Below are 24,456 nucleotides of genomic sequence, written 5' to 3' on the forward strand. Positions count from 1 at the left end.
ACTCAGAGAAGGTTAAGGAAGTAGGAAAAACAGGCTTATTCTCCATGACACTGTTTAGCACTTGGCCAAACTCTCTCAGATTAGTCCATTAAGGGGAAACCTCACATTTAGAATTAATTTATATTCAGCAGCTTGAATTAATTAATTATTGAATAAATAAATACATATTAACTTTTGAAATGAAAATACTATTTAATTTATATTTGGAAAGTAAGGAAAGAAACAGGAAAGAGGAGACGGTCATGACCAGATTAAGAATAGAGATGAAATGGAGAGATGATGAAATAAATGGGAAGCATAGGAATAACAGGACATGGAGTAAGGAACATATTGGAATGCGGAGGGTAAACAAAGCAGGAAAAAGCTGAACTTATAAAAACAGCATTAAAGGGATAGCTCATGCATTAGCTCCAAACCTGTATGAATGTGTGTGTTCTGCTGAACACAGAGGAAGATATTCTGAAGAATGTGGGAAACAGAGCAGTTCTGGGGCACCATTGACTTCCATAGTATTTTTTTTCCTACTATGGAAGTCAATGGTGCCCCAAAACAGCCTGGTTACAAACTTTCTTCAGAATATCTTCCTTTGTGTTCAGCAGAACAAACACATTCATACAGGTTTGGAACTACTTGAGGGTGAGTAAATGATGACACAATTTTCATTTTTGGGTGAACTATCTCTTTAATAGTGCGAATATTGGCTTTGTGTAGGAGTTAATGAACTCCAGACGATGGCAGTACCGGATGTGAGCTGCAGTTAAAATCCAACGAAGAAGAAAAACTAGAAGAACGGGAAGGATTTTCCTCACAGTGTTGACTGTTGATGTCTGCGATGAGCGATCGGTTTGTAAAACCAGGTAAGAGTGTTTAAAAATAATATTTCATGTTTATAAAACGTGTCATGTAAATGTTCCGTGTGCAGTGTGACGTGTGACAGCAGCAGAAGTTCATGTCTCGAGTAAACAGTGACTAATGGAGAAACGGGCGAAAGAACAATAAACAACCAAACACTAATTAACTATCAAAGAAATGAGTGTGTTTGACAGCTGAGACACCCAGTGTTCATTAATAACACTTCTAGATCTCAGCTGGGTTGTCAGGTCACTAATAATAATAATAATAATAAAAAAAACAGGATGTAAGAAAATAGTGGTGCTTTTACCTCCTTTTAATGTTGCATTTAAAATGCATTTATATATTTCAGTCCAAGGAAAATACATTCTAATGTAACATTTGAAGAAACGTCAAATGTTTTACAATGTTATAAATAAATAATAAATATATAAAAAGTAAAAAAAAAAACTCTAGTAGACTATTCCGTCCATATGTGCCCATTGCCTAAATGTAGGCTACTGTAAAATTGGAAGTTTATTTTCTGAAATACAGTTTTGAATATATTTTGGTAAATGTTGAACTATTGTGTTTTAGTTTTTTAGAAACATATTTCATTGAGCTTCACTGTTTACAGCATGCATTTATTATATGTGACCCTGGACCACAAAACCAGTCATAAGATGTATACATCATATGAAATCTGAATAAATAAGCTTTCCGTTGATGGTTTTAGGATCAGATAATGAGATGCAACTATTTGAAAATCTAAGGGTGCAAAAAAAATCTAAATATTGAGACAATCACCTTTAAAGTTGATCAAATTAAGTTCTTAGCAATGCATATTACTAATTAAAAATGAAGTTTTAATATATTTATGGTAGGAAATTTACAAAATATCTTCATGGAACATGATCCTTCCTTAATATCCTAAAGATTTTTGGCATAAAAGAAAAATCGATCATTTTGACCCATACAAAGTATACAAATATAGCTGTGTTACTGATGACTGCTTTTGTGATCCAGGGTCACATATATGTTTAAAATACATTTTGACCAGATTTAATTTTTCCCTCTGTATGGGATTTCATACCCAGGTACAGTAACAATTTGTTTCCCAGAACGATGTGATTTGGTTCACAAAAAATAATTCTATAGTTAAAAAAAAAATAGTTCTGAGTAATAAACTGTCATTATTATCTTTTGGAAACCCATAGAATCTTTCACTGGAAAAGGACAACTTTTGGCACTTTTGTGGTTGTCCTGTACTTAAAGTACTTATAAGTATCGCTTTTTATTTTTTATTTTATTTTTTCCGTTTATATGTTTACTATTGAAATGTTGTTGTATGCATTTGTCAATTTTATTTAATTTCTGTATTTTCTTAAATGGGTGTGTATAGAGTATTTACAGAGTGTTAACTTTTAATTTTAGTTACTTTTTCTTATTTGTAAGTCGCTTTGGATAAAAGCGTCTGCTAAATGACTAAAAGTAAGTAAAGTAAACCCTGAGTGTGTCTGAAATCACATACTCTTTGAGCAGGTAGTATTGCGATTTAAAAAAAGTACATTCTATACAGTATGAATGTAATTTGCACATACTACATTAGTCTTGTTGTCATTGTAACATGTAAGAAAAAGTATGATTTTACACACATTACCTATACCAGCTGGAAGCATAAATGTGCTTAGGGTTCACAGTTATGAGAAACATAGATCAGTATCGTATTTTGTCTCTGTTGTCTACAATCAAACCTTTGTGATCAGGGTGTTTAAACACCTTATAATCCCCTTGCACACCTTTAGAAACATAGATGGTTAGATACGTTATGCACAGATCCGCGCTCACTCTTAATGTTGCTCTCTGTGCAGGTAATCAGGAGCACGGGTGGAACGACCCACCGCAGTTTTCATATGGCTTACAGAAGGATTCAGGAGGACCAAAGCGAAATATTCTTAACAAGAGGGTGCATGCACCCCAATTCACAGGTCAAGCGCATCCCACTGTTAAATGTTATCTACATGTTTGCAGCAAATGGCAAACTTCTCTACTGTATGGACTGCATTTTCAAAGCCTCTGAATTAAGAAATTAAACATTCATCACAAAGTTGTCTGGTTAATCATGATGAGTTGGTTGCTTTTTTTTGTTGTTGAAAGATTACCTCTATTAATTTGTATTGCAAAACCACCAGGTTTTTCATTTTCCTTGCTTTAATAAGTGTTATTTTTGTATTATTGACATCCTAGGTACATGTACATGTGCAAATCAGACAGACGCCCCTAGGACGAGTTCAAAAACTGAATTTTTTCTTGCTGAAATGTTTAAGCATATGACCATTTGAGTAGTCTGAAGATTTTGTATTCTAGCCATTACAGCAAAAAATTTAAATTAGCTTATGTTAGCATCTGTAAATGTGTCTACCACAAAAAATGCTTATTAATATTAAAGCTGCAAGTGTAAAGATGGAAAAAGAGATGCAAAAGTTTTTTAAGTGTTTAAAAACAACACTAACACAAATTTATATGAACCCAAAATGAATTATAAACGGTTTATTTTCCCGCTGTAGGTTCTGGATCAGAGATGCAATCCCCACCAGTGGCGATGCCAACGCCGCCCCGGGGGATGAATCCTCCTCCGATGGACAGCAGCACCCCACCCTCCGTATGTCCCAAAACTCCCTCAGATGGAAAGATAGAGGCGGTAGAGCTGGAGACAGAGCCATCCATTGAGGATGTGCAAGAACAACTTTATGGAGTGCTGAACGCATGCAGACATACTGTAAAGGTAAGGCCAATGTTCAAACTGGTTGAAAATAAAGTTCAAGAGCCTGTAGGGTTCAACCAGTGGGCATAATGAAAGAAAAAAAGCATTATGACATGAAACAAGCAAGAATAATTTGTGGTTTTACACGGTTTCAAAATGAGGGCTTTTTAAAAAAAAAAAAAAAAAAAAAAAAGGTTTTAACCATATAAAACAACCCATTTGATACTAAGGATTTTATTGTGAATAAATGGAACCAGGGTTATTATAATTGAACTAAAATTAAAACCATAAAAACTGTTACTTGGAGAAAAAAAACGTGTTAATTGAACTAGTACAAGGTAACATTCCTCATTTTAATTTAATTTCAGTTGATGTACTAAAATAACAAAACAAAAAAAAATAAATGACAAAAACACACAATAGATTTACTAAGATTTTAACAAAAGCAGAAAACATAAAAATAAACTATAAATCAAAACATTAACAAACTATAATAGTATCTCAATGATAATATGTAACACTAAATGGAACTAATGGATCAAATCACATAACACACAACAAATTCTCACACCTTGTAATAGGTCCAAACCTTATAAAGAATATTATAGTTATTAGAGCTTTTTTTTTTTTCTTGCCATTATATTTTATTTTTACTTGTCAGGGTGGAGAAATGGACATTTATGTTCATGTTGTCTCCTTGTGTGTCATTGTTTTTTTAGAAACAGATTTGTGATGATGTGGAAAGACGTCTGAAGCTTTTTGAAGACATGTGGAAAAGTGGAAAACTTTCACCTTTGGTTAAACATAGGATGCATAGATTGTCCCAAGGTGAGTCTTTTTCAGTCTTGAGAGTGTTGTTCACATGCACTGGTTCTGTCATAAAATATTGCAAAAGGTGTATGTCACTATACATCTTACATCAGACCAGAATATAACAGTGTTGCCACAAAGCATGAAGGTCACAGTGTTTGCCATCTTGAGTATCAAAACACACAACATGCTGTAAAGGATGGCATGGATACTGTATGATGAAGTCAGCCAATCACAGCAGTGGGCGTTTACTTCGGTTCTGCAAGAGGTAACGCCCCTTTAAATTGAGTGTGTTTCACAGAGAGTGAAAATGAGGATGGGAAACCTTTATAAAATAATCTTGAGAAACGGCATAATCTGATTCTGCATTTCCTGACCCCTTTAGGTTTTGCCAGTTACGTGCTACTTTAAAAGAAAATAACCATCTGATTTTTTTATCAGCACATAAATGTATACATGCACAAAACTTTATGGAACTTCTTCAGTTTGCTTGATATCAACATGCAAGTGTTGGGCAGTAACTAGTAACTTTAGTTACTGTAATATTACTTTTTGCAGTAAATAGTAGTGTAACTAATTACTAATAAGATTTCAGTAATAATATTACAGTTACCATCCATAAAACAGCTTAGTTACTTTTGATGCCTCAACCCTGCAGATTTAAAATCCAATAATCAAATAATTCCTGATTTATTTTCATAATTTTCACGACTCGCACATGCATGTGATGTCTCCAGTGCAGCAGGCAAGCTTGGAATATGGAAAAGCTTACATTCAGCAGATAGAAATATTGCATTATATTGATTTTGTCAGGAACAAAGATGATCTGAACACTGTTGTGTAAGTTGTGGCTGTACTTTGTTGTGGCTGGGGCGTAAAGAAAATGTAATGTAACTAATTACTGTTGCCAGAAAGTAAAGTAACAATATTACTTTTGAAAGGAGTAACTAGTAATGAGTGATATATTACATTCTTTGAGTATCTAGCCCAACACTACAAGTGACACAGATCATGTGAAGCACATCTTTTTGTTCTTTTTGTTTTAAAAACACAAAGTAACAGTGACGTGTGCAATCAGGAAATCTGAGACTCTGAGGAATCTGAGAGGCATTTTAGACTCGTGTTACTCCCAGCGATCTGTCCTGCCCGACTGCTAGTCAGATCTTGAAGGGATAGTTCAACCAAAAATGAAAATTGTGTCATTTACTCGCCCTCAAGTAGTTCCAAACCTGTAAGAATTTCTTTGTTCTGCTGAACACAAAGGAAGATATTCTGAAGAAAGTTTGTAACCAGGCTGTTTTGGGGCACCATTGACTCCCATTGTAGGAAAAAAAAATACTATGGAAGTCAATGGTGCCCCAGAACTGCTCTGTTTCCTACATTCTTCAGAATATATTCCTTTGTGTTCAGCAGAACAAGCACATTCATACAGGTTTGGAGCTAATAAAGTAAATGATGACACAATTTTCATTTTTGGATGAACTATCCCTTTAATATACTTGTCATCCAAGATGTAGGTGATTTTGTTGTTGTTGTTCAGAAGAACACTAAGAAGATGTTTAGCTGATACTGTGGTGATTTATAATATGCAAGTTCACAGCTACCGGCACTGTGAGAGTCAAAAAAGCATATACAGGTAAGACAAAAACAATACACGTGGCTCCTGATGATATATTGTGGTCTTATGAAGTAAAACGATCGGTCTGTGCAAGAAACTGAACATTATTTACAACATTATTGCCTGTAATCCAGAGACTCAATCAAACCGGGAGAGAAAAACATGCTAGATGTGCTTTGTTTCAGACCTGAAAAGAAAAAAATGGGATGCAGCTGATGAGATCCACAGAGGCCTGATGGTGGACCATGTTGCTGAAGTCAGTCAGTGGATGGTGGGAGTCAAGCGTCTCATCGCTGAAGCTCGGAGCCTGAACCCAGAACAAAACATCTGCACTGATCCAGGCTCATGAGGACTGTACGATGTCCATTCCTTTGAAAACACGTTGCATTATAGAAGTTGCCAAAGTGATTTGTGTTAACTTAAAGTTTTGTATAATCCACCTTTAAAAATGTGCCCATTCCCATCTACATCATCTAATATGACTTATTTTGTAGATCAGTGCTGGGAAAAAGTCTTTCTTTATTCTTCATCAAAAATTGAAAATGCAAACAGAAAATAATGTAGGTATGAAGTGTTACTACTGTATATAAAATTCTGCTTTTAAAAAAGGTGTGATTGTGAATTATTTCAGCCAGTTTCACAGATTATATATATTATCTGGCATTATATATCTCAGTTGCTTTCCTTGGATGTTATCTTGAAAAAGCTGTCCATTATAATGTGCAATAAAAGAATAAAATAAAAAAAAGCCCCAAACTGTTGTATCCATTATAACGTGCATACATTCTCCATAGATCAAAACAAAAGTAAAAGCCTTTTTGGATGTAAATGCATTTAAGCCACAACACTTAAAATGTTTCATTCTTGGTATTGTGACCCTGGACCACAAAACCATTCATAAGGTTCAATTTTTCAAAATTGAGATGACTTAATATCCTAATGATTTTTGGCATAAAAGGAAAAATCTATAATTTTGACCCAAACAATGTATATTTGGCTATAGCTACAAATATACCTGTGCTACTTCAGACTGGATTTGTGGTCCAGGGTCACATATATACTTGTATATAAGAATACTATACTATTAAAAATAGATATAATTTCAGATTTTAGACCAAGTTATTAAGATAAGCAAAGGTCCTAACCAGTAGGTGGCACTGTTCCTAAACTGCATCTGTGTTTTTAGACATCAAAGAACCCATAGCACATAGGAAAGTGGAGGTTTGGCACACAGATCTCAATCTGACTACTACCATCAACAAATTAAATTTGTTGAGTTTGAGTTATAAAGAGACGCTCCAAATGTATTATGCTATAAGTTTAGACAGATGTGCTAAATTTAAAAACTTAACTTTCATAAATTTCATAACTCGTAACCTCCATTGGGTTCAATAGGGTGTCAGACGTTGGGCCAGGGAAAGATTAAGAAGATGAAATATACCTCTAACCAGCAATTGTTGGGGCTTGAGCGCTATAGGGTATGTTTTGCAACACATTATGTATGCACCAATATGAGACAATGCATACTACATTTCAGGGCAGTAGGCAATGGAGATAAAACATTTTCACTGTTAACCTTGTGAATAGTGCCTACAGTTGTCTATTTGGAAACACATTTTTCTTGCCTTCTCAGACTCACACCTTAAACCTATACTGTATATGATGTTTTGTGAAAATTATTTATATTTCATTCAGGCGTTACAGTCTTTTGAGAACATTAGGCATACCACATCATTAAATACGGTATGCTTTTTAAATGTATTTATAAGAATTGTTTTCAACAACAGGAAGCAAATTGTATCTAGTGGAAATGTTTGGTACTGCACCCAAACAAAATCTTACTGAAAGCTAATTTTTTGTGATATCAACCTCAAATTTGTAACACAACTAACCTAGCATATGGCTTTGATTGCTACGTGATTTTAGACTAAAACTTTTTTGGAAAATATATTTAACAGTATTTTAGTGCATTCTTCATAATAAGAAAATTCAACATTTTTTTAATCCTTTTTTATTTTAGCAATAATCTGTGAAGTGGTGAGAGAATTTTTAAGATCATTGGCAACAAATACGCAATGACAACAACAACACTTCGTAAAGCACTTTTATTTATAAGCCCGGTTGCATTAGAGCCAAACTGCAAAAAGTACATTTTACTCAGAAAACAATATCGTACCCACCCACTTTTTGACAATAAAAACAGCATGCCTCAACAAAACACAGTATATACGTCAAAAACTATCAAAAGATGCTGTTAGGCCTTTCATAAACTGTGCTGAAACGATAAAGAAGACAAAAACATCAAAGAGGCCACAAAGCAACACTCTTTCAGTAGCCGTTTACAATGAACCACGTTACTAGAAGACAAGGTTTCCATGCATTTTATTTCTTTCAATTCTAAATGTCTTTCTAAGGAGTTATTAAATAATGAGGAAAAAGAAGAGGAAAACTTTGGTTCTGTAATGACAATTCAATATTAAGAACGGATCTTTGTCAAATGTGCCACAAGTAGCCTGAAAGTGTTTAAATATGAGCAGAAAAAGAGTAGTAAAGTTTACAGTTGGTTGTCTTTTGATGGCAGTGATCACACAATCTAACCGGATGAATAGCAGCTTTTATACAGCCATGGCAAAATGTTTGATAAAATGAATCAAAGAACAAAAAAATCATGCATACAATCATCACGTTAACATTCTTGCTTTACAAAATAAATACTAAGAATCAAGAAGCAATATTTGACAAATCTAACTAAGCTCATACAGTTTTACTAATAAAAATGTAACTGGTTTAGTAAATCTGAACACGCATTATTAATCTGTGCATATAAGATGCAAAAAACATTTTAATATACCTTACAAATGTTTAGATAAGACAGATCGATCTGAATAGCAGTTACTCTGCAGATAACATATCCACCAGCAATATATCTGAATACAATATCAACAAGTTAAAATGCTTGAGCATCACTGTATAGAGTTAGCAATGTCCACTTTCTCGTTTGAATAACTTTGATTGTTCGCGTTAATATGAATGTACAGACCATCACCCATACGACTGATCAAGCAAATAGAGCATCTTAAAAAGACATCAGTAGATAAACATGTCAACACTGATTATTGAAATCTCTCTCTCCAAACACGCTTCCATTGAATTTGAATAGAAGTTAAGCCCAGACATCAAACACACCCTCGAGAGCTTTTTCAAGAGACTTCCTTTTGCAATAAAAAGAAAAAATCCCTGAATCCTAAATACAAAAGGAAGAACAAATACACCAGCTCTACTGGAAGAACTTTATCAAAGTGCTCTGAGCACACCACACCAGACCCGGATCTCAAAACCTTGTACGGCAGACAGAAAGAAGCTCTCGCATGCATTTACTGGTCCACTGCCACCATCAGCACCGGCTTTAACTTTAAGCAACAGTTCGTTGAGTGGGTTGCTCAGCCCCCTTGATCCATCTGTTCTTGCAGTGCGGATCATGTGGGTTCATTAGATTGTGTGTGTGTGTGTGTGTGTGTGTTTTGTGCCATAGATGCAGCTTTGATTTCAAGGGCTAAACGTATACTTAAATTCACTGCTGTTCAATGTGCTCTTAACTAAACTCGGTAGAAAATGTTCAATGGCGATTGTCTGGAAACCGGGCAGTGGAGGACAAGCTGTGCTGATATCTGTCCAGGGACATTCACAGGAAAAGTCATTACTAGCTATATTCTTACCTAGCAGTTCTACTTTATTTCAAATATATACACATCCATTTCAATCAGATTACATTCGAGTTTATTACAGGTGTATAAGAGAGATTGAAACACTAGTTAACGTCTAACCGTTGGAGCAAAAAAAAATAAAAAATCTAGGTATCCGTGTCATTTTTATAAAACGCAGGAAACGACCTCTTTTGGAATGTAGTCGTTGTCCCAAATATCTAATGTGTGTCAAATATGGTCAAAAACATGGTGGCTAATTTTGTAAACATAACCAAGATGCTAAAAAAACATTGATACCACGCAGCAGGGTTGCAACAGCGGCTTCATCGTAGTTTATCCATAAAGAAGTGTTCTGAGCAATGAGAATAAAAGCTAATGTGAATGTGATGACACCGTAAAGCAGAGGGCCAATGAAGTTCAAGGAATGAGATGAGAAGCTGGGAGCTTGTACATCCTCAAGCCAGTGATCCTGCAACTCTGGTATTTTCAACTAAGATGGGAAAAGAAAGTAAGGTCAGTATGCAAAATGTTACAGAGCAAGTCTAAAGATGAATATTTTTACGAATATAAGTCACAAGCATGTTAGAAAATTCCAGTCCTGGAGGGTTTACCTCCATGCTTGATCAAACACAGCTATTTGTTATTTTCAAGAAATCCTAAACACTCTGACAATCAGATTTGGAGATGAAATCTGCAGGACGTCCAGGACTGGAATTGTCCAGTGTGTTCACAAATATTATTCAGTAAAAATGACATTTTTTCGCCACCAGTGACACAAAACAAGATTTTCGATATATGATGACTGTTATCAAACACGTTTTCCCAAGTTATCTTTTGCCTTTAGTTGGACCCATGACTGGAAGAGACTCCCACTAGAATGAAAAGATATTAAAAAAGTTTCTCTAAAACAGGTTTCCCTAAAAACATTTATAGGGATGTTAGTGTTAAAAATGTTGTGTTTTGTGTGTACTGTTATTTTTTTCTTCTTTAAATATCAACCTGTCCTGGGACTATTTGGCATGAATTAGCCAACACGGCTAAATTGTAAAATAAAAAAAAAAAAGCCAGGTAAATCAAAGTACAACATACTTCCAGCATGCTTTTTTTCAGCTTAAATTACAGTATCACTCTCGTTGGTTTGATAGAGACTGTATGGCTCTGAGTCAGAGTCACTGGAGCAATCCTGTCACGGGTTCATCGATGATCATGTAAATGCATTCACTTCGCACTGTCCAGTGCATCATGCAGCTTTGCCACACAGATTTTTTATAACTGGACAGCTAAATAAAATGTGCGGCTTGCCAGAGAAGTAGACTAAAGGGTAATGTGGGTGTAGATGTGAGGAACATTCATATTTCTGTAACATTCACTTAATATTTGCCATAGAGAATCTATGCCTACACAGAAGTAAGCCCTAGGCACTGCCAGTCCAGTTTGTGTCAAGCTATTTGTTAGTCTGTTAGTAAGAGAAAGATGAAATTTAGCTGCAATAAATGCTTTAACTATAGCATCAGAGGACTGTTATTCTGTAGTATGGAATTGAAGCAGACATGATGGCGGCACCATTTGATATTTGCTTGACCAATCAGCGGAAAGGGGCGTTTCATTCCTGCCCACACGTGGAAATCGAAAATTCAAGCTATTCATCCATTTCTACCTCTGGGTGTAAAAAATAAAAATCAAGGCGAATTCTTTTTCTTTTTTTTTTTTTTAAAAGGTGCCGTTTTCTCATGTTTCTGTTTTCAATATTTTATCCAAAAATTGACTGATGTAGTCATTGAATGGATTTTGTACTACATGAAAAATGATCCACAGTTTAACCAATGCTGTGTGAAGAGTTTAGAAAAAAAAGTGACAAAATATTGACAAAAACTGGTCCCCGCAATTGCAAAAAGCTGTAGTCTCAATGTTTAATTTAAATTTTTAAATAATATAAAATTTTAAGAAATATTGTTACATTTATTGATTGATGAATCTGCCTCTGCAATCATCAAATTTGCGTATAATAATAAACAATAATAATTCATTTTTAGATTCATTACCTGACTCTTATTTAGTGATGGCAGATGGAGAGCCTGAGCGATGAAAGTGGACTATCTGCCACTTGCCGTCTTTACGATGCCAGATCCGTGTCTCCTCTGACTGGGCAGTGCATGGCATTCCGTTTGTGTCGAGAGACTGCGTGATACGAATGTAGGCGATGCAGGCGGCCTCCTCGCCGATCAGGTGGATATGAGGGTTCAGGATGGTGGTGTGAACTGGCTTGCTGTTCTTCGACCACACTGTTAAAAAAAAATAAACTTTTCACAAAAATATCTCTAGGTTGCTATTGAGGTTCCGCAATCCTAGCAGACAGGGAACGTCTAGCATGGTTCTCTCAAAGTAATGAGGAAAATTTCTTCCAGTAACGTTAACAGAACGTTGGAGGGTCTTGAATAATGTTCTTAAAATGTTAGCACAAAAACATCATTCATAAAACTTTTTTATTTTTTTTCTGCAACCATTTAGTTGGACATTCATCTAATGTTTTTAAATGTTACCATTTGCCACTCGTTTTGAGAAGATTCCAAATTAATGTTCCCATATTTGTAAAATGAAAATAAAGGAACATTCTGTTCATTAGAAAGTTGGAATAGTGCGACCTCAACATATTTTTAAAGAACATACAGTATGATACGACCAATAGAAACTGGCAAAATAAAAACATGGCTTGCTGGGTAATGCACACAATCTGTCGAATCACAATTGTGTGTTTATATCTTGCAATTCTGAAAAAAAGTCAGAATTGTGAGACATACACTTATAAATCTGAGAAATAAAGTCAAAATTGCAAGATGTAAACACGCAATTCTGGGAAATAAAGTCAGAACTGTGCAAAAAAAAGTTGCAATTACCTTGTTATACTTTTTAATTCAGTGGCTGAAACAGGATTCCATAGCTACTGATATTCAACCAGTTTAAAAAAAAAATATTGAGGTCAAATAGCATTAGGCAGAAGCTAATTGGAATTTTTCTTTTAATTCTTAGAAATTAGAATACAGGTACTCATTGCATCTTACAGTTTTCAAAGTAGAAGCGATGGAAATCCAGCCCCTCCACCAGGTTTCCCAGGGCCTCAGGCTCAAACGCTGTAACACTGGGATCACACATCTTCCTGCACACAAACATAATAATATTCATCATATTAATATATTGATAATATAGCATACTGAAGGTAGTCTTGACATTCTTATCGTCACATGTTGTTTTCCAGAGATACATTCTTTATTGCATGCCAGGATGGTGATATATACAGTACCTACTTTAATTTGATTATCGATAGGAAATATGAATTCTCTTGATGATAGCTAGTTGAGGAACTCTTTAAAACATTATTTTAGAATCAGCCTAGGCACACCAGCATTCAGAATGAGAGGAGAAGCAGAAATTAAGTTTCTTATGAGGAATATCTGGAATGATAACTTGTTTCTGATCAGGTTGTGGCTAGAGGGGATACAGCTACAGCCAGAAACAACAAGAAATCTAAATTTCTACCCATTAGATTGTGTTTTATTAATGTCTACACCTACCCCAACCCTAAACCTTCCCCTTACAATAATGCAAAAACAGTAATTATTGTTGTACAGTGTGACAAAAATGACACTATATTGGTGTGCGCATGCCTAGTAGCCACAGCCGTTCTAGCCTTAACCCAGATATGGAGGCCATCTGCTCCATCTGCAAGTTTTATGACCCAACCATCTACTTTTCAAGAGACTATTTGTCCTAAAATCACAATGGCTCTATAGATTCTGCTGAATCAGACCATATCAATGCTTCTCAGCCTTTTTGTCTCTTCATCATTATGAATCTTAACAAACTACAACATCTTTTTAAATCTTTGATGTGCTGAAATGAAACTTTCTGTGCATCCTCGGCACTGCTCTTCGAAGACCTGAGAATTTGGCAAATGGTACCACCTAGCGATCAACGATTGCAATTGTTTTTTTGCCACTACTCCCACATTTTGTCCAGTTTTTACCAAATGTGATCTTCAGGTCATGCCTGGCAAATCCTATCAAGGTAGCTTTTTTGTAGTCAAATGTATATGGATGTACTGATGGTCCCGTTCTGACGATCTCAGTTACCATGCAACTATTTAACCATGGGTAAAAGAAGTAAAAAGTTTATATGCAGACAAGAGGCAAAAAGAAAATAACAATGGCTGACAAATGGAGTGAGACTGCAACCATACAGTGAACTTTACATAATGCATTTGGACAGGACTTCTGCCTCAGAGAGGCTTTAGGTTTGCAATCCACCCCAAATTAGTTTAAGATAAATTGCACAAAAAATACATACAAAAAAAATAAAAAATGAAGTAATGCCCATTCACACCAAGAACAATAACTATATTTGCATCCATGCCAACACACAATAACATTCTGTTTATTATAAGCATGCACTGCAGTTATATTGTCTGCTGCTTTAATTTATTTAGATTGGCTGTCAATGATTTTAATCACACATAAGCTGGAAAAAAATCTTTCTGAAAATGATTACAATGATTTCCTTCCACTGTCATTATCGATATAGTTGTGGTGTGGACTAATCGTTCTCATATAATGAGAACTATTAGTAAAACTTCATAGTTATAGTGATGTGAACAGGACTTTACAGATGATAAAGAAAAAAGTGTTACAGCTGTTGCCAGTCTCCACTACATTACATTCATATTTATAGATTAGCTAACATGGATGGTGAAAGACGGGATGAAAAATAAACGTTCCCAAACTCACGTGTAACTCTCAAAATCTCCATTGCTGATGGCTTCAATGAGTTGCTCAGTTACTTTGATGATTTCTTGCTTCCTCACTGCAAAGATAAATATTTAGAATTTGTTTCAGGGGTTCAGAATGTGGTAAATTTCTCTATATACAGTCGTGGTTAGAATTATTGGCACCCTTGGTAAATATGATCAAAGAAGGCTCTGAAAATAAACCCCATTGAAAATGGGGGAAAATCTCATTATGAAATAAATGTTTTTCTCAAATACACGTTGGGCACAATAATTGGCATCCCTAGAAATTCTTATGAGTAAAATATCTCCCATAAGTATATTCCCATTCGTTCACACATGGCTCATCGTCAGTCCGAGTCGATCTATTTCCTCAGTTCAGTGACTGTTGGAGGAACTGGAGCACTGAATCAGTTCATTCATCACAGGATCAGGTAGGCTGCACCACTATTTTGGCTCCTTTCGACTCAGAGTGACTGTCAGGCGTCTGAAAGTGAGTTTTGATTTATTAACTTGTAGATTTCTGCTGTTTGAGCCACAAACTGTTTCAGATGGTTCAGTCCATTTTGGTGAACTGGTTCATTCAGTTCACTAAAAAGAACCGGTTCAAAAGAATGATTCGTTCCGAACCATCTGACTTAAGCATCTGACAGGAAATAATATTGAAAATAATGTTCAGTTTCTTGCACAGACCGATTATGTTCCTTCATAAGACCTCAGCATATCGTCAGGAGCCATGGGTATTCATTTTGTGTTCCTTGATTGGCTTTTTTTATCATTCAGCAAATTTTCAGTTTTGGGTGAACTCTCTCTTTAATTCAAATGAACATGTCATTGACAGGAAGCTCCTGGTATAGTGTGTCAGAAACTCTAGGAAGTGTGCAGTGCTCTGAATCTGTAGAACCAGAAAAAGACCTCTAGTCTCACCTCTAGTATCCTCATCCTCAATTGTGGTGTTGGTACTCTCTGATGATTCCTGTAAATGACACATTGAGTTTCAGGATTTTTATTGTTAGTTTCAAGGCCAAGATCACATAAAACATGATCAGAGTTGACCGGCTGCTTTCTCTGTGCCTTCAAGAAAGAAAGAATTGGTGAAAATCAGAGGATTTCAAGTCAGCAGCTTCGGTCCTGCAACAATAAATGAGTCAGATCTCCATCAGATTTACAAATGTGATGTAACATCAATAACAGAAAAAAAGAAAGTCCAGCTCCATGGCAGCCATGTTTTGCTCATTGTTGGGTTGCGGCCTTTAAAGGTTGCCAGTTTGTGGCAGACTGTCAACAGGACGGTGCCTGTTTCACACTCACCATCAGCTGGGTGCTGGAACTGGACTTCCTTTTCTGGAAGAGAAATTAGAAGAGGTTAGACAGGAACAAACATTATGAGATGGACAGAGGGTGATGAGAGGAACAGCTGTGATTCTGAATACTGTACCTGAATAATTTGTTCTTGCATCAAGTCTACAACAGTCCTTCACAAGTTCAATTCACCTTATTATAATTTTTTCTTGAATGGCGTATTGTACCAACCTACCTCATCTCATGAAAAACAAGTCTCAGTGTAGTTTACAGGTGAAATGACCATTTAGCATTGCTCCCATTCAGACACAAATCAGATTGGGAACTCTGGAGATTTTATTATTTCAGTCTGTTCCATACATGATAGTGAACGTATGGTTTTAGAATAGTTGTAAAGACAAAATTGCTCTGTTGGCTGTGGAGTCAAGACATTTGCAAATATGATTCAAAGATGAATATGAGACAAAATGAGTCTTTACTGTTCCAATACTTATGGAGGACACTGTATATATATATTATACACATATAAACTTAGCATGAACTATACCAATATTTATACCAAAATATTTTATAGCAAATTTAATGAAAATATTACATTGGCCAGGATACAAAATCAACATTTACTATATTCCATGTAATACAGTGTATTAAATGTCTTTGATTTTCATTAGTTTCTTGCTCAGTCAACTATGAGTTGCAATTCTTGTTTTGATTCCAAACAATGTATATTTAATAATGTTTGATTTGTTTATTGCATGCCTGACGTTTACTCATATGATGTCAACCAGTTTCAGTGTTTGTGCTTAATGTAATTATTATTTGGCAGAAAAAAATACTAGGTTTATTAAACCATTAACAAGCATATTTGTGCCTCCAATGTTTTTTTACAAAAGTAAAGTTTTAGTTTTATTTCTAGTAATATTTAAAGATTTATTTATAAAAATGATATCTTACAGACGTAACATTTCAACATATATTGTAAAGTACATAATATTCCAATATTTAATCAAAGACTGGCTCTATCCACAGAGGTTCAGATATCCACTGACCCTATAAAGGACATACTAAATTATATAATATTTGAAACTGTTGTGTTGTTTATTGTAGTTCCACTGACTGGCTGATCGATGTGAGTCCTTAAGCACTGAGTAGCAAGAGAAATCAGTATCAGCAGATAAGATTAAGAGCTGCCACAATCGCAGTTTAGGGCAGAAATCGTTGAATATGCCAGTTTACTTTCACAACAGAATGAGAGGAGGTCCAAAGTGGATGCATGGTGCTGTGAGACAACAGACAGGCCCAGTGAGGACAGGACTTGCTTATGATATGGCAGATATTGTACGAGTAATATTCTATTCCAAAATGAGCCGTGGTGTTTTGTTCTTGTGTTTTCAAAGAATCGGTTGTTTGAATGATTCAAAGACTCACTCACAGATACACAAAAAGTGGAGTGAACTGTTGTCTATAATATAATAAAATATCATATCATATGTGACCCTAGACCACCAGTCTTAAGTGTAAATTTTTCGAAATTGAGAATTATACATAATCTGGAAGATGAATAAATAAACTTTCCATTGATGTATGGATTATGGACAATATTTAGCTGAGATACAACTATTTGAAAATCTGGAATCTGAGGGTGCAAAAAAATCTAAATATTGAGAAAATCACCTTTAAAGCTGTTCAAATGAAGCTCTTAGCAATGCATATTACTAATTAAAAATGAAGTTTTGATATATTTATGGTAAGAAATTTACAAAATATCTTCATGGAACGTGATCTTTATTTAATATCCTAATGATTTTTGGCATACAAGAAAAATCTATAATTTTGACCCATGCAATGTATTTTTTGCTATTGCTACAAATATACCCCAGTGACTAAAGACTGGTTTTGTGCTCCAGGGTCACATATAATATAATTAAGGCTGCCAAAAAGCATTAATCGTGTAATTAATTTTTTCAGATGACAATATTTAAACACAATTAATGCAGCATCCATTTTTTTCCTGACGTCCTTTGGTCAGCATTACAAGAGCGCAGCAGTAACAGTTGTTAGTAAATGCAGTTGTTGACAAACATGAAAGCTGCTATGCAGTTTTATAATATTTTGCTCAATTTTGCCAACAAAAATAATTCCAAAAGAAGTCACAGTAGAATTGACATTCACAGCAGAAAAGACATAATTTGCTTCTTTTCTGAATGAGTCAACTTTTTGCACTAATTGGCTGAATGAATGACTCACTTATTAAAGATTGTGACTTACCACCACCTACTGGTAGTTTAAGTCATTTAAGTTTAATCAGAGTATGATAATAATAATTAAATTAAATTATCATTATCTATGCAATGCTGAATCAAAATATTTATTTTTAAAGCTACTTTTTGTAATGTCTATTCAATGCTTTACTTGTCTAAAACAATAATGACTATCTTTGAGAGTAAATTCTCAGTGAAAATTGATGTGAAATGAATTTGCAATTAATTAATTAGATTTAAAAATGTAATTGCTTGACAGCCCTAAATATCATATATAACATAATATACAAGTTAAAGTTTGTAGTGTGCAAATTATAAACTTAAATCCAAAGAGTATCAATTAAAATCATCCGTATCAATTATCTAAACAGTGAATATCTGATTTCCACCCTACCTTCACACCATCTGTCTTCTTGCTGATCCCACTCTTTCCTCCTGAATGAGAGACAAAGAAATAGAGCGAAATTGCTATAAGAAAGGGTACAAAAGCCCAGAAAAGCATAGTGAGGGGCATAGCACTGCTCGGCTCTCAGCTGGAGTTTGGCTCTGGAGGATCTGTTGACTCTCTAAAATAGGTGCTGGGAGTTTCCAGCATGCATAATCACATACTCCCACACTCCAGGAAGGCTTCACTTTTAAAAGCTGCTCTAAACAAACAATCAGGAACACTGAGCACATATCAAATGTTAAAAAAATATCTTGATTAAAAAGTATGAATACATGTAGATTTAACAGGAAAAGCATATAAGAATAACAAAAAACACACAAGAATTAGTCCAAAAATAGAAGATAGAATTATGCAATAAAAGAATAAAAAATGCAATAATGCATTTTGCAATAAAAAAACACCAACTATATTTCCTTACATTTCTTTATTTTTATTAAAAACCTGTATCGCAATTTAAATGTTCACGTAATAATGGACAGAGAGAGTGACTAAAACCTAAAAGTGCACTGCTGACTCAAGCCGGTATGTTTCCGCTGGACATTATCTTAAAGCAGTTAGTGGAGAATGACCACTCTGGGTAAAAATAGACAGGATGTGATGAATGATCAAGAGTGTTTGGGAGTGATAGAATGGCTACGGCTGCTATACTTGAACAGGTGGAGCAATCTATTTTGGATCAGACATGGCTGAACTTTTACAGACCCTCGGCCACACGAGGAACACAAGTCCATGATCTCCTACTATTTAAAAACATTTTCACGGACATGCATGGTGCCTACATAAAAAATTAAATAAAATATGATTGTATATCTAGCAAATGCAACTTCATTTCAACAGTGTGGCCTTATAAAGTGAAACGATTGGCCTTTAAAGGAAACTGAACATTATTTACAACATTATTGGCTGTAATCAAGAGACTCTGGCAAACAGGGAATACAGATTCGTTTCTCTGTTGACTCGTCCATTTTTGTAATCATGCAGTAACGTTCACATAATATAGACAATTATATTATAAAAGCACCCAGGATTGATATGAAATCTGTATGTTTTACATGTCTAATGCATATTAAGAGAATAAACTAATCAAGTCAACTTTTAACATAAATCTCAAACCTGCAAAAAATGGCTTACACTGAAAAAAAAAGGATTAATTGAATTTACAATTTTTTTTTAAGGTAAGTGGTTGCAATCAATTTATTTTAGGTACATGCAAATAAACTAATTTAGTTGACAAACTTTCAACAAATTTTTTTATTTAAATGTAGCTAAAATAAACTGAATGCAACCACTTACCTTAAAAAATTTGTATAATTTTTTCAGTGTATTTTTGTGGGGTAAGTAAAATATTCTTAAAACAAGAATATTTTACTTACCCCACTGGCAGATAATTTGACTTGTTTCAAATAAAATGCACTTAATTTTGTTTTTTCCCCCTGGAAACAAGAAATATCTTATGTCATTTTGCTTATCTGAAAGTATATTGATTTAAGAATTTTTAGATATTTTGACTAGAAACAAGACAAAAATACTAAGTAAGATAAGCCTTTTTTGCAGTGAAAAGAATTCACAGACTAGACATCACTCTGGACCGTTTGCCTGAGGCTCTGGATTACATGTGATTATGTTGTAAATAATGTTCAGTTTCTTGCACAGACTGATTGTTTCGCTTCATAAGATCTCAATATATCATCAGGAGCCACTGGTATTAATTTTGTGTTGCCTGATATGCTTTTTTGACTCTCAGCGTGGCAGTAGCCAATATTTTATGAATTGCCAAGGAGCACCGTTTCAGCTATCTTTACCGTTTTACTGAAAAAAAGTCACCTTTATCTTAAGGTCAACTAAATTAACAGTAAATTTTCATTTTTGTGTGAACTCTTCATTTAAGGTATGGCTAGATTTACCTTTGTAATGGCAAAATTACATGGGCAAAATCTCAATCAGAAGGGTCAAGTTTTTGTATTTTGTACACACTTTGAACTTTCAAATTTGCTGCATTTACCAATATAGAGCCAATGGAAGGAATTTCATCAAAGCTTTACTACACTGTAAAAAAAAAAAAAAGTTGAGCCAATTTAAGGCAACCAGCTTCAGCGGGAAATTTCTCAACTTTTTGTAGCATAGACTTAAAACAAGAAGTTGAGAAAACTCAAAAATCTGCTGAAGCTGGTTGCCTTAAACTTTTAAGTTTGCCCAATTTTTTTTTGTTTTTACAGTGTAATGTAACTGCACACTTACACCTGAAAAACAAAAAATTTACCTAATACGGTGGCTGAGAGAGCTCAACGCGCTGCAAATAGTTTGGCTGCAAATTAAGAAAACCACTTCATAAATTTGACAACACATGCACTGCAAACGCATTTCTTTATTTGTTTGCGTTGTGAGCATTTGCAGCACCTGCTGTCAAACTGATGAAGATGTTTTCTTGATTTGCTGGTGCTTTTTCTATTTGCATGTGTTTTCTGAAGTTGCAGCGCGTTGAGCTCTCTCGGCCACCGTAACTTAAAGAACAACTTCATCATCTTCATCCTGCAAATGCAAACTGTCCTTGGTTAGGGCCATATATCATATTTGCGTTATGAATGGCGAGAGAATTATACATGCTGGGATTTTAAAGCTTGGCCAGTGGCAAAGTTGTGTCCCATGTTGTGTCTTTAAATCCTGACACAACCAAGTGAAGTACAAACCTGTCAAATATTTACACCAAGAGCTATAACTATAAAGACAGAAATAATAACAAGCATCAACAGCAACGCTAGATTCTGTTCTGTTCATTATAAGCATGGGGTAGCTCTGAACTGTCAATGGACCAAATTAACATTGAGTTAGACTGATCTCTCTATAGCGGAACCAGAGTTTACACAATAAGGTGCTTATATAATAAAACTTGCATGCATTATAGCTCCATCTAGGATATGTTATGAGTTATAACAGTTGTACCGTCATCTCACCACCAGAGGTCACCTGTATCACCTCTATATTGAGAACTTGGGACTTTGCATCTTGGTTTCTCATTCATTTATCCGTCTTTATGTTAAGTACAGGGGTTGCACAAAATAATGTGAGCACCTAGGAAATAGGCAATATTTCTTTTACCACCATCTACCATAATACAGCTTCCGACCTCGCTAGAATACATTCACAACTTTCTCGAATGAATGTCATCTATCAGAAAATCTGCCAGTTTCTTCAGAGATGTTGGAGAAGGGAATCAGCTTCTCACTCTTCTATATATGAATATGTAATAATCAAGTGAGCTGATTTGTCTGGCCTGGCCAGATGCTGAAGTTCATCTTGGTGTTCCAGCAGTCCAGGTTTTATAATCATGACTCATGACTATAATCATGGCATTAGCCTTGGTTTCTGTTATTAAATATTTCACAACTGCAGCTCTTTCATGGAGGCTGGGTTTGTGAAACTGTGTGGACAGTTGTTGTGGTCTTCACAGTAAATAATAAGGTTTGCTGTCACTTTGCTGCAGTAGTTCTGTGTTGTTTGGACATGATCTGTCTTAGTGTTTGATGATCATTCACTTCAGTTTTCGCCCACTATTGTTCTTCGCTGATGAAGTCCTGCCATACTTTTTGTCTGCAGCCATAATCATAAAGATTCTTAAAACACCAAATAACTGGGCTGTTAAGGTTACAGACACTCCTGCTACACAGGCTTCTGTGATTTGTTCAGACAAATTCTGACTAAACACAGCTGAGTGAATTCACAACATAAACTACACTGATATACTATATAAAAGATAATCAAATTGTTTATTTTCAATTATAGCCTATGATATTAATCCCTTCCATAATGTGTATTTATTTACATTATTTTGCCCAACCCTTCTTAAGATAAATTTGGCAGGATGACATGGTTTGGATGGACATGCTAATACTTCGAATTTATTTGATCAAATTTCCAAATGCTTGCAAACCCCAGACTCATAAGAATCAACCATATTTCACTAGAAGGTGTCAAACAGAATCATCAAGCCTCTGTACAAACCTTCAATGCACCATGAATCCAAACTATTCCAGTGTAAAATAATCTGTGGTTCCTGATCAAGACATACTGTACTCTGTAAGATACTGTACATACTGTAAAATTAGATTAGATAGATTATTAGAGTTACCTGAGAAGTTTCTGGTGACCAGCATTGTAGTGAGAATAGCACCCTTAAAAAACAAAACAGAGGATCTTTTTGCAAATATTTCTTAGTAATAAAGGTGTATTGTTATACAAAATTCAGAATTCAGAAATTCAGAACTGGCTCCCTTTTAGTTCATTAGTTGGAATTTGAATTGAATGTAAACCAATTAAAAAATATTTAACACTGGTAATTCATTCAGGAAAATGACCTGTTCTTCCACCTCGGTACATAACATTTTTATTTTTTCTAATAAATACGGTGAATGTTATGATATATAAATACAAATTTCTTTAAATTACATTTCTATCCTTAATTAAACTTTATTTTCCCTTTTTTTAATATTTTTCAAACAAACATTTGTCAAACCAACATTCAAAGTTTGTCTTTTCTAATTAAAAATGAATGACATTCAAATTCAGATTGCAATTCTACAACTCGTTTGCTAGTTTAGAACGGTGTACAACTTTGCTTGTTAAGAACTCCAAATAGCCTGATTTTTTACCCATAATTTATAAAAAGTGAAGTGTGTCACTCGGGGCATGATTATTATTATTATTATTCATGGAATAACTCTTGTGGGGTTTGCAACTATTCAGTTCCCAGCCCAGAATTTTAAATGCACCTCACAGAAGAGCTTCTCACAACCTTATACAAACTTACCTTGAGCTTTCTTCTAGCGTTGAACTTCTTCAAGCATTCAACAGTCTCCTGTCTGTGCATGCAAGATGCAACAGTGGAGCGATGCTAAAAGAAGTGAAACGAGAGGTTATTTGGAGAACTTTAGTGCTGCAGACATTTCCAGAACGTGTAGTCTCTATATAATAAAATAATATAGAATTAATCATCTAATAAATATTCCCTTTAGATCTTCCTGGCTGTCAAAATGCTAAAAACATGTCTGATAAATATTTACTCAAGTATAGTGTTTATGAAACATGAGCAGAGCAAATTAATGTGTACAGTAAAGACCCGTTAATACAATGTAATCATCTACAGTAACTATAAAGATAATTATAACAATAACTATATTAGGGTTCATTCATTTGCTGACTAAATTAACTGAATTCAAATATACATGTAAGTGATCCAAAACAATAATATGTGAATATATTAACTAGGCCCTAAGATAAAACACGTATATATGTTGTAAAGTACTGATGGAAGGACATTTCAGTTGTGAACTCACTGAGATCCATGGGTGCTTGAGTGCCTCCGCAGCAGTGATGCGTTTAGATGGGTTAATGGTCAGCATCTTATTAATAAGATCTTTCGCCTCAGGGGTGACTGTGTCCCACTCAGGTGAAGGAAACTGTGGGTGTAACAAAGTGATCCAAGTGTGAATCATACATCCATTAGCACTGGCATTATCATCAATATTATATGAAGGATGCATAAACTGACATCATAGGCGCCAGCTTTAATTTGCTGATAGAGTCTATGCTGGTCTTCATCCCAAAAGGGTGGGTATCCAACCAGCAGGATGTAGAGAATCACACCTAAAGGAAATTAAGTGAGGAGAGATGATTTCACAATACTCTGTTAACAAATTAACAACTTTGATCTGTGCAATACCGGTGCCATTGTGCAAGCTAAGGAAAGACCAAGGAGTGTTATAACTTTTTTATGCATTTATTTATTTGACTATGTCTCAAATGTGCAGTTGTGGTTTTTCTGTACAACAGGGGTATTTTGAAAATGCATTCGCGGGAAAGATTACAGAGCTATAGGAGGTGTTTTTGTGCTACTTTTACAATGTACCATGGCTGCTCAAACATTTATCTGTAAACATATACACTG

At 34.8% G+C, this 24,456-nt stretch overlaps 2 protein-coding genes across 2 annotated transcripts in view; one reads left to right on the forward strand and one right to left on the reverse strand.

Moving 5' to 3' along the window:
* Window positions 1-766: 766 nt before the first annotated feature.
* Window positions 767-6,747, forward strand: sra1 (steroid receptor RNA activator 1). Its single transcript, XM_079405115.1, has 5 exons — window positions 767-857; window positions 2,703-2,819; window positions 3,399-3,616; window positions 4,315-4,423; window positions 6,209-6,747. The coding sequence occupies exons 1-5, from the start codon at window positions 824-826 to the stop codon at window positions 6,370-6,372; spliced, it is 642 nt and encodes a 213-aa protein (XP_079261241.1). The 5' UTR covers window positions 767-823; the 3' UTR covers window positions 6,373-6,747.
* Window positions 6,748-8,115: 1,368 nt separating this feature from the next.
* camk2a (calcium/calmodulin-dependent protein kinase II alpha) overlaps window positions 8,116-24,456 on the reverse strand; it is a gene marked incomplete at its 5' end in the record, with an annotated part of 47,592 nt that continues 31,251 nt past the window's right edge. The window contains 11 exons of the mRNA XM_079405686.1: window positions 8,116-10,217; window positions 11,770-12,009; window positions 12,787-12,881; window positions 14,506-14,581; window positions 15,432-15,480; window positions 15,816-15,848; window positions 18,462-18,502; window positions 22,642-22,684; window positions 23,320-23,403; window positions 23,846-23,968; window positions 24,061-24,155. Of these exons, the coding sequence (XP_079261812.1) occupies window positions 11,777-12,009; window positions 12,787-12,881; window positions 14,506-14,581; window positions 15,432-15,480; window positions 15,816-15,848; window positions 18,462-18,502; window positions 22,642-22,684; window positions 23,320-23,403; window positions 23,846-23,968; window positions 24,061-24,155 (872 nt within the window). The 3' untranslated portion in view covers window positions 8,116-10,217; window positions 11,770-11,776. The remainder of the gene's footprint in view (window positions 10,218-11,769; window positions 12,010-12,786; window positions 12,882-14,505; window positions 14,582-15,431; window positions 15,481-15,815; window positions 15,849-18,461; window positions 18,503-22,641; window positions 22,685-23,319; window positions 23,404-23,845; window positions 23,969-24,060; window positions 24,156-24,456) is intronic.

This window comes from Barbus barbus, assembly GCF_936440315.1.
Source record: "Barbus barbus genome assembly, chromosome: 43".
Lineage (NCBI taxonomy): Eukaryota > Metazoa > Chordata > Actinopteri > Cypriniformes > Cyprinidae > Barbus > Barbus barbus.

Bases quoted from the DNA above. Each gene is read 5' to 3' on its own strand.
- sra1 (XM_079405115.1), top strand. From the start codon at position 824: ATGTCTGCGATGAGCGATCGGTTTGTAAAACCAG. The intron at 858-2,702 runs GTAAGAGTGTTT...CTCTCTGTGCAG, and splicing joins CGATCGGTTTGTAAAACCAG to GTAATCAGGAGCACGGGTGG. The intron at 4,424-6,208 runs GTGAGTCTTTTT...GCTTTGTTTCAG, and splicing joins GATGCATAGATTGTCCCAAG to ACCTGAAAAGAAAAAAATGG.